Here is an 11241-nt window from a genome sequence, read left to right as displayed (position 1 = left end):
GGCTGGCTGGGGAGATTGTTTAACTCCCCAGCTCAGCCATTACTTACTGTAGCAGTATGTGGGGCTCGGGGCCCCCCAGGACCGCCGGGCCCATGACAACTGTTATGGTTGTCATGCCCTGATGGCGGCCCTGGGCAGTGAGAGGATAAGGGGACAGGAGGGGCTGTGACATGGAGGGGGCTTGAGTGGCTGTGGCAGGAGGTATGGGGGGCTTGAGGGGCTGTGACAGGGTAGGGGGTGGGGTGGCTGTGACAGGGGTTAGAAGGGCTGTGACAGGGGATAGAAGGGGGTTGGAGTGGCTGTTACAGGGTAGATGAGGGTTGGAGGGGCTGTGACAGAAGGTAGAGGGGGGTTGAAGAGGCTGTGACAGAGGGTAGAGGGGGGTTGGAGAGTCTGTGACAGGGGGTAGAGAAGGGGTTGGAGTGGGTGTGACAGGGGTAGGGGATGGAAGGGGCTTTGACAGGGGGAAGGGGGTTGGAATTTCTGTGACAGGGGGTAGAGGGGGGTTGGAGTGGCTGTGGCAGGAAGTAGAGTGGGCTTGAAGGGGCTATGACAGAGGCTAGAGGGAGGATGAAGAGGCTGTAGATGGGGGTTGGAGAGGGAGTGACAGGGGGATAAAGGAGGGGAGTTGGAGTTGCTGTGACAGGGTATAGGAGGGGTGGAGTGACTGTTACAGGGATAGAAGGGGGTTGGAGTAGCTGTGACAGGGTATATGAGGGGTGGAGGGGCTGTGGCAGGGGGTAGAGGGGGGTTGGAGTGGCTGTGACAGGGGGTGGGGTGGAGGGGCTGTGACAGGGGTATAGGGGTGGAGGGGCTAGGACAGGGGGTAGGGGGATGGCATTGCTGTGACAGGGGGTAGAGGGGGATTGGAGTGGCTATGACAGGGGGTAGGGGGTGGAGTGGCTGTGACAGGCGGTAATCATGGCCCAAAGAAGCAAAAGAGGCATTTGAACAATTAAAATCTTGCGTCAGAAACAGGAATAGGAGCCATTCTGTCTCAGAGAGAAAGTCCTGATGCGCCTTTACATCCCTGTGGATTTCTCTCTCGCAAACTCACACCTGCAGAGAGAAATTATGACATTGGGAATAGAGAACTATTGGCCATTGTACTTGCCCTTAAAGAAAGAGCCACTTCTGATTTTTACCGATCATAAGAATTTGGCTTATATTGGGGACGCTAAGAGATTGTCCTCTCGTCAGGCTAGATGTGTCTTCTGGGCGTTGCGCCCAAATAAAAGATGGCGCTGACCGCGTGATCGCGTCCATCTCTAGCTCCACCCCCAAAAATTATACTAATGTGCACGTGACGTCACGGCGTCAACGCACGCGCACGTTCTGGGGTCAGAGGTCACCCTCTGACCAATCAGAGCATAGAGAGGGATATTTAAATCCCTAACTCACTCCAGTACCTTGCCCTGTCGTGGTTTCCTGTTCCTGGTTTCCTGAGAGTGCTTTATCTTTGTGAATCTGATTTCCTGGTATACTGATCTTGGCTTTTCCCTGGTTATTCCGAATTCTGGTTTCCCTGACTTGGCTTATGTTAACGGTATTGTGTATTTCTGTCTTCCTTGACCTCGGCTTTCCCTTTGACCATTCTCTGTCTTTAGCGTATTTAGCGTTTGGCCATTCTAAGGTCCGGTTTACGCTCTGTCCTTTTATTTTCCTTTTCTTTCTTATGTATATGTTTACATAGTTTCTGCGTGCTGGACCACACTAGCAGTCGTGACATCCTGCCAGTGCCAGACGGAAAGACCTGTGGCCACACCAGCGGCCCACAAGGAATTACACCAGGGAAAGTGTTTACAAACCTCCCTTCCTGCTTAGCCTCCCCATTTACTGTCACTCTCCCACACATTTAGCCCTAATAAAAATCACTCCCTCTGTCACGAAAAGGCATATAATAAAGTGAGCTGGTTTCAACATGTCTTTTTTGTAGCACTTAACTTGAGGCGAGACACCATCTTCAGCAGCAGCATTATATTTGAAAACTGACTGTTAGTTCCCCCCTGCCACCTCTGAAACCAACCCTCTTTCTGATGTCACTCAGGCTCTCATTACATGTCCTCCTTTTTAATAACATTATTTATTGTTTTTAAACAGACAAACAAGACAAGTAAACAGAAAAAGAAATAACTATATTATAATAACTATACTATCTTGGACATCAGGGTAGACTACCCTAGTCCACAGTGGTGATGGGATTATTCTGCCCATTCTGTTCTAACTACAGTACTAATCTCGGTAGCGCTCTGGATGCTTCATAACTCTGCCACTCAAAGTCATTTTGCAAGGACCTTCCCCAAGATCTTGTGAGAATGGTTGTGACTCCAGTGGAGACACCAGACTCTTTGTAGCCCCTAACTCCTCAGGGCTTGCAGAAGGTGCCTTCTATTGTGGTGGCCAATAGTCCCACCTTCTGTGTGGACCTTGGCTTAGGGAAATGCCCTAATACAGTAGCTGGTGTCTTCCACCTCTTTTCATCATCCATCTTGACTCAGACACTTTGGCTCATGTACAGCAATAGGCATGCAGAGTGTCTTCTATTCTAAAAGAATCTGTAATTCAGCTTTGTCTCCTCATCTCTACTCCGAGTGTCCTCTGGAAGAATAGGTGAGGAAGACTGGAATGTCCCCAAAGAAGGCAACGTCGTACAAATCTGTTGCCCTAACATCAGCATTACAGGGCTACGTCTTGTGGCTTTAATTGGGGTCGCCCTGTAGGCTAGGAGGACCAAGTAAGATTTTGGTTGCTTCAAAACAAACTTGGTTGTTTAAACCGCTCCCTCTGCCATTCCATTGGCCTGTGTGTAATATGGACAGTAAGTAGAGTAAAGGAAATCATACTCTCTACTGAAAAATCTAAACTCCATGGGAGTAAAGTGCATCCCATTGTTGCCTGCCAACTCCAATGGTATACCCCATCTGGCAAACATGCTTTTAAGACAGGCGATGACAGCCATGCTGGCTGCCTCACCTAAGGGTGCAATTTTAAGATACCTGGAATAGTAGTATAAAACAACCAGATATTTCTTTGAATTGAGTTCACACAGCTATTTTTTTTATAGGAGGGAGAAGTTCTCTCATCTGTGTAGGCTGACGTTCGTGGCAAAAGGCACATCTTGATATGTATTCTGCAAAGTTAGTGCTGATTCCAGGCCACCACACCGCCATGGCTGCTCTTTCTCTACACTTTTCCTAAATGGCTGACATTAATTTGACTTAAAATTTCTTGCCGCATACTCAGGGCCGCCATCAGGGGGTGACAACCAGTTGCGCCAGCGCCCGCACACTGATGGGGCCCATCGGGTGGCCCATGCACTTAGGGCCACCCGATGGGCCCCATATCTTCAGGGGCCTGGTCAGCGCTGCGTCTGTGTGTATGTCTGTCTGTCTGTCTGTGTGTATGTATGTCTGTCTGTATGTATATCTGTCTGTGTGTATGTCTGTCTGTCTGTCTGTATGTATGTCTGTCTGTATGTCTGTCTGTCTGTATGTCTGTCTGTCTGTGTGTATGTATGTCTGTCTGTATGTATGTCTGTCTGTGTGTATGTTTGTCTGAATGTCTGTATGTATGTCTGTCTGTGTATGTATGTCTGTCTGTGTGTATGTTTGTCTGTATGTATGTCTGTCTGTATGTATGTATGTCTGTCTGTGTGTATGTCTGTCTGTATGTATGTCTGTCTGTGTGTATGTCTGTCTGTATGTGTGTATGTCTGTCTGTGTGTGTGTGTGTATGTATGTGTGTATGTCTGTGTGTGTATGTATGTCTGTGTGTGTGTTTGTCTGTATGTATGTCTGTCTGTGTGTATGTCTGCATGTCATTATGAATGTGTGTATGTCTGTCTGTCTGTATAAATGTATGTCTATCTGTATGCATGTCATTATGTGTGTATGAATGTCAGTGTATGTATGTCTGCATGTCATTATGAATGTGTGTATGTATGGATGTCAGTGTCTGTATGAATGTATGTATGCCAGTATGAATGTATGTATGTAACTATGTATGTCTGTATGTATATCTGTATGTATGTCTGTATGCATGTCTGTATGTCTGTATGCATGTATGTCTATCTGTATGCATGTCATTATGTGTGTATGAATGTCAGTGTATGTATGTCTACATGTCATTATGAATGTGTGTATGTCTGTTTGTATGAATGTATGTATGAATGTATGTCTGTATGTCATTATGAATGTGTGTATGTATGGATGTCAGTGTCTGTATGAATGTATGTCTGTATGTATGTCTGTATGTATGTCTGTATGCATGTATGTATGCATGTATGTCTATCTGTATGCATGTCATTATGTGTGTATGAATGTCAGTGTATGTATGTCTGCATGTCAGTATGAATGTGTATATGTCAGTATGAATGTCTGTCTGTATGTCATTATGAATGTGTCTGTGTCTGTATGTCCTTATGCATGTGTGTCTGATGTATGTTAGTATGTGTCTGTCACTATGTACGCCTGTGTGTCTGTATATGTGTGTATGTCTCAGTATGTGTGTCAGTATGTATGCCTATATGCGTATCAGTATGTGTGTCTGTTAGTATGTATCAGTGTGTGTGTGTGTGTGTGTGTATCTGTGTCCTTTTGTATCAGTGAATGTGTTTGTGTCTGTGTGTGTATTCCTGTGGGCGGGATTTGGAGGCGGTCTCTGTGGGCGGTTTTGGAGGCGGGCCCCCAGGGGCCAAGACCCTGAGCTCAGTTAGGGGCCCCAAAATTTCTGGTGGCGGCCCTGCGCATACTGGCAGGTATGACAGTACGGTCTTGAAACATCACTAAACCATCCAGTTCTGTGACATGCGCTCTCTGCGACTGGTAATAACAATATAAAATAAAATAATCCAAGAAATATAGCAGTGCTTTTTTTTTTTCTTGGATTTTATTTTATATTGTTGCTATCATTACACTTTTGTGGCTTTGAATACCAGGAGGTCCCTCAGGAAGTCCTTATAGGACAAAACACATAGGACCTGGTATATAAATTTTACTGTGTTTTTATACTATTTTACAATAAAGCAGAATTTTTTTCCACCTATCCTGAGTCCAGTTCCAGTATCATTGGAGAAAGAGGAGTGGATTTGGCCTCCATTTTTATCAGGGCAGGCACCCTTGGGCAAGCTATTTGCATCCTTCTTGTGAGTTTTACCTATTATAGTGCACATACATATTTATATACAGTATTACACTATTATTTGTTTTTTATGTTGTAGATCTACAGCTGTAGTCTCCATATTGTTTGCATTTACTTGATATTTAAGGGGTAATTGCTGGGTTATCCCTGGAGGAAGCTGTTACCACTGTCTATTAAGAAGTGTTTGTTTTCCCACCCATTCATTTTGTCTGGTGTGAGTGACCATACTTGTTTTTCTTTGTATATTTCTCCTAGGCCTAACTGATAGCATTTGCACAAACCACTGTCTTTTTAGAAAGGTCATAAAACGCCAGCACAGTGTCAGAGCCCAACATTGACTTGACCAGTGCAAAGGCCTCTTCCTATAGAGGTCCCCAGGTCCAAGCAACATCCTTCTTTAACAATTCTGTAATAAGATGTAACTCTGAGGATAATTCTGGTAGAAATGTGCCCCAATAATTCACAAGGCCCAGTATTTGTCTTAGTTCAATTACATCAGAAGGGCTTTTCATTTTCTCAGTAGTGACAACTTTACTGGCATCTGGCTCAATGCCATCTCCGCTAATAATATGACCAAGGTAGCACAGTGCCATATTCCCAAAGTGACATTTATCTTTGTTCAGCTTCAGTCCTGATGCTCCAACTGTCTGTAGTACACAATGTAGTCACTGATCATGCTCTTCTTGAGTGGACTCATACACCATGATGTCTTCCATGACTACTACAGTGCCCTCATGTAACTCATAAGAGGGAACTCATCTTTCTTTGGAAGATCTTCTTTGGACATAGTTACTGACCACTTTGTCGCCAGTTTAATTTAGAAAGACAGAAATGTGTCCTCAGATAAACAGGTATATAGAGTGTCAAAAGTATTAGTATTACTTCTTTCTAAATTAAACCGGTGTGGATAATATTCAGTTATTCTGGTTGAACTGTGGATATCAGACTTTATCAGTTTGTTTTTTCTGATATCTTTACCTTAAGGCTATTTTTAGATTAAATTATTTAGTCTAAATTCGATCTTTGTTCAACAAGTGCATGTCACGGCTGCACTTACTTGTAGGTCCCTCGCCGCGTCTCCGCCCACGGCTGCGGCAGTCTCCTCTCAGTACACGCCGAAGACTCCAGCGTACCCAGCAGCGGGTGCAGTCAGCCTGCATCCCTGCAACACATAGATGCAGTACCGTGGCTCTCCACACCGCGCTGCGACCCGCAGGAAGCCCCAGCTGAAACCACGTGTAATTCCACTTTCACTACGCGCACCTGAAAGCCGACCTCTTAAAGGGACAGTACACCTGAAATAGTTTAAAGGACTAATTACTTTTAAACCAATAGTATGTGAGAGGTGGATACCTCTCCCCTATATAATCTCAGTTTACCTCTACCTCATTGCTCAGTTATACTGTGCTTACTGTGGTGTTAACGTCAGTGTGCCTATCCTGCCTTGTTTGATTTATCTGGTATCTGACCCTCTGCCTGTTTAATTGTCTCTGAACTCGTGCCGCCTGACCTGACCGCTAGCTTTCCTCGACTACGACTTTGGTAATCCATGATTCCTGCCTCCTGGACTCCTCCTGTCAAATATGTAACAGACGCAGCAACAGTGCTCTACGGATGTTTTTTATGAGATTTGTAATAAAAGTTACATTTTAGATTCTAAACACAATTGGGTTGGATATTTCTTTAGTTCTTTAGTTCTTGTATTCTAGTAATTGAAGTTCATGCCCTCTATTCCACTCCTTAATATTTTCTCCCTCTAAATCTTTTTGCTAGTTTTGTCTATTTAATTATTGTAGATCAGTGAGGAAAAAAAGTAGATATAGGCACACTTGGGAGGGTCTCAAACACAGGGACAAGGGCACATTGAAGATATATCCAGATGAAGGGAGGCAAAAAAGCTTGCCTAGAACTAAATGTCCCAGTTACCAGGAAATAGGAATTCCACATCCCTGCGCAGTTTGTGCAATACAACTCATAGTAATACATAGACACAGAGGAAAATGAGATACGGCTGTACATAATCTAGAACAGGAACAGAAAACGATACATAGTGTAATACAGCAAAACACAAAGTAATGCGCTGATACAATAATGCACTCACAAGATCAAAGTGAATAATACGCCAGAATAGGTGCCTGCCCCGATAGATTTGGGCGGCTAAACGTCTCCACTCTCCACTGGAACTCCAAGCGGACCAAAAAATGGAATGAGACTTCAATAGAGGTAGGTAAAATAAATATGCAAATTTATTGTAGAAAAAAGGCTATGAATATTAGCCGCATTCAGTAGAAATAAAAGCAAAAGGAAAGGTCCTACGCGTTTCGTTCCTATGCAAAGGAACTTCCTCAGGGACCAAGATACAAATAAATAAAATCAATCAGTACAAAAATGCATACAGTGTTATCCCCCTATGAGTCTCTATAAATAGGGCAAAGCCCTTAGTTCATTGGTGGATCCGGTGGGAGTTACCCTCAATTGCTGATCATGTTCAGTTGCAGAGCCTTCATCAAACCTGTTCAGGTGTGGAGAGGTTGTTCCGACGTTCACTCTTGGCGCCAAACGATGAAACCGGAAACCGGAAGTAACAATCCATTTGTACTTCCGCGTTCCATTGCCCTATGCGTTCCAACTCAAAAATGAAAAGCGATTAGACATATTGCCACCTAGAGGTCGCCCAGGATATAGCAGTCCTAATGTTAATAGGAAGTGAAGCATGTTATGACAAACGGTCTCCTAGCAACAGAAAGTGGTTACAGTCCAAATAGTCGGATTTATAGAGCACAAAACTCCTAAATCCAATTGATGTTTTCCTAATACCCTGTTATTACAGTTAAATACACAGAAATCTCAGTTTAACCCTTTATCAAAAAATTATCATATTCCATATATGTTATCAGTGTTATAAAATCTTTTGTGTGGCATTTAATGTTAAACTGGATCAATTCACTAGGTGGATCATCTTACAACTTAAATAGTCATATTACATGTGAGTTCCAGAATAGTAATAATAATTAGTGGTGTCATATTAATAGACAACCAGCAAGTACACACAAATATATGAAAAATTATCTATAACAACACCTTTAATGCAAACCATGTTATTAAATTCATTTTAAGTGTGAATTAATACTATATAATTTTTTCTTTTTTTTGTTATATATATTCATGTGTTACGTATATTAAAGAAAAATGGATCGTATCATCCATAATATAAAGTACTACAAATAGTGTATCTTAATAATCTGGTGGTATCCATTTGTTAAATATCTTTAGTGAACCTGTTCCTTAAATTTTAATGATGTGAGTTTATCTCACAGAATACAAATTTCCTAACCTTTATATAAAAAGGAGAGGGAAAAAAAAAGGAAAAGAAAAAGAGAAGGAAGAAAAGAGAAGGGAAATCCTTCCCATAAGGGCACTGCCGTGGGGTAACCAAAGGAAAAAAATTACATTAATCGAGGAAGCATATGAGATCTATATCATGATTTAGTCCCTTAGGATGAAGGGTCTGGAGTTTATGTATCCAGAAGGTTTCACGTTGTGATAGTTTCTTAAGTCTATCTCCTCCCCTCCAGTAGGGTAATACTCTCTCAATTCCCACACACTTAAAGTTGGAAAAAGAAAATTGGGCATTACAGTGGGTGGGTACAGAGTGGGTCTCAAGTTTCTTTTTTATGTTATTAAGATGTTCCATGAACCTTATTTTGAGAATCCTTTTAGTACGGCCCACATACTGCTTGCCACACGGACTCATAGTAACTCATAGTAGTGTCTTTGACTGGATGGCCAAGCTCTGTAGCAATACAATTTACAGTAATGTGCAGTCTGCATGTGTCTGTATCAAGTAGCATGTGTCCGCTGGAGGGGCTCTGTGATACCCTTACAGAAATACCCGCAACCCCCTCCATACATACTCACACATGGTCCCAAACACAGATACACACTGACAAAAATGAATTGCAAGCACAGTCATGGGATACACACACAGTGAGACACAATGACAGATTTGCACAAACTGCTTGACAATTACAGACACGCACATATACTATCACTACATACACACACAATTACACTGCTAAACATTCAACTAGACACACAATGATGTTATTATAGCCACCCTCTTTTTCTGCCTAACATTTAGCAGTAGAAGAGTGTTCATTGGGCATTTTTATTTATATTTGTAGAGGGCTTCAGGCTGCTGCTGCTGCTGAGGATCACAGCATAGTTGTAGACACATATGCACAGATTCCCACTGTGTGAGACAAACATGCATAGATTCATAATGTAAGCACAGACACAGACGCACACCGACTTTCAGATATATTTGAACAAACACAAGTTACCAAAGAGACACATACATGGTGAAATGCACAAACAGCCACAATCACCCACTCACACGCAAAAGATTTTTATTAGTATTTTGTTTTTCTAAGTACATCCAGTCTTCCTCTGGGGGAGCTGGATTGGATCCTCTCCTTGTGGCCCACTGGAGAGCTGCTTTCTTCTCATGCATTGCCTAATATAGGTCAGAGCTCCCAACCCCCATTTGGGAACAGTAGGCACCTGCCATTCTGCCTTAGAGCAGGGCAGTTTTAGCACCGTATAGCGCCAGCGCTGACCTGGGGAGAACTCATAAAAAATGGCTGATGATTTCTACTCACGGTATGTTTTTTTTTTCTGCAATTACCTACAGTAAAAGTGGGGCCATCTCTGCTTCCCGGAGGAAGGGTTTAATGAAAAACAAAACAAACAAACAAAAAACTACTGTACTAACCTAGAGCCTGGAACTGCTTTTTCACAAAGTTATAGCGCCCTACATTTTTTTTTTTTTTTTTTTTACTGTTACCCTGTTTTTCCCTCTGTTAGTTACTTTTTCTCATTTGATCTGTGAAGAAAATAGTGGGAAAGGCTCCTATTAGAGTACTACAAGGAACACTCCAGGCACCATAACAACTTTATTCTGAATTTTATTTTATTGTTTTTATTTTATTGTTATTAATTCTCAACTTTTCACTTAACCTGCATGAAAACTGAAAATATATGGAATGTGATGGCCATGATAGGCAAGAGGAGAGAGAGGGTTAATACAGTCATTGTAGACAGGCCAATATTGAAATTTTAGGGGATAGCTGGAAAATGGATTACTAGTTTACATCTAATTTAATGTGCTCAGAAGTGCCCTGTGATATAGTTTGGAGCAGTCTGTGCATCAAGTTATGAAGTTGTTACATTGTATTTACAAACATTGTATAGAAAATATCAACAGTGGCTTGTTCCTGCCATATGGAATAAGATTATCTTAAGGGGTTAACATGAAAAAAGATCAAAGTCCATGTTCCTTTCAGTATCCTCTCAAGATGTAATTCCATCTCTTGTGAATGTGTCAGTATGTAAGTGGGTGTCAGGTGATTCTTGTACAGGGAGTGAGGGCTTTAGGACCGCAGCGCTGCAGTGAGCAGTTAGGGTGGATGCTTGCAGAAGAAAGGAGGAGGCGAATGTGTGACCCGGGAGGAGGATAGGGCGAAGAGAGAGAGCAATGCTAAATCAAGGGTACAGTTAGGAGACACAGACACCCAGGGAAGGGATATTGGAAGGAGGTGTGTGTGCTTGTGACACATAAGGGGCAATCCAAGAAGGATCAGGCTGATTCTCCTCCCCAGGTATCTCACAGCAGGTCGCACCAATGAACATGTCAGTGTTGACTTTGCAAGAATACGAATTCGAGAAGCAATTTAACGAGAATGAAGCCATCCAGTGGATGCAAGAAAACTGGTAGGTGCTCTCTCCTATATAAGCTGACTGTATTTATTTTATTGTGGGCTTGGGCTTCGTGGTGGTTGAAGAGATCTCCTATATACATACAAATGCCTCCTGTAGGAGTGACATGCAGTGTGGTGTGCATCCACCTCCCACCCCCCATTCATTGCACGCCTGGAGAACGTTACCCTGGGAGATATTACCCTGTATCCTCATAGAACGTCACCCTGGGAGATATTACCCTGTATCTTTTTAGAACGTTGCCCTGGGAGATTTATCCCTGTATCCTTTTAGAACGTTGCAGTGGGAAATCTCTTCACCCTGTATCATTTTAGAACGTTGCCC

The 11241-nt window shown here is 42.8% G+C and overlaps 1 protein-coding gene across 2 annotated transcripts in view; it reads left to right on the top strand.

Annotated features, from left to right (window-relative positions):
* The first annotated feature begins 10615 nt into the window (after positions 1-10615).
* Positions 10616-11241, top strand: part of ELOVL6 (ELOVL fatty acid elongase 6) — a 144804-nt gene continuing 144178 nt past the window's right edge. For both annotated transcript variants that reach the window (XM_063458355.1, XM_063458354.1), the window contains exon 1: positions 10616-10911. In XM_063458355.1, coding sequence (XP_063314425.1) covers positions 10823-10911 — 89 coding nt within the window. In that variant the 5' untranslated portion in view covers positions 10616-10822. The remainder of the gene's footprint in view (positions 10912-11241) is intronic.

Source organism: Pelobates fuscus, chromosome 6, assembly GCF_036172605.1.
Source record: "Pelobates fuscus isolate aPelFus1 chromosome 6, aPelFus1.pri, whole genome shotgun sequence".
Lineage (NCBI taxonomy): Eukaryota > Metazoa > Chordata > Amphibia > Anura > Pelobatidae > Pelobates > Pelobates fuscus.
Note: the sequence above shows the minus strand (reverse complement) of the source record. Positions and strands in the feature narration are given on the sequence as shown.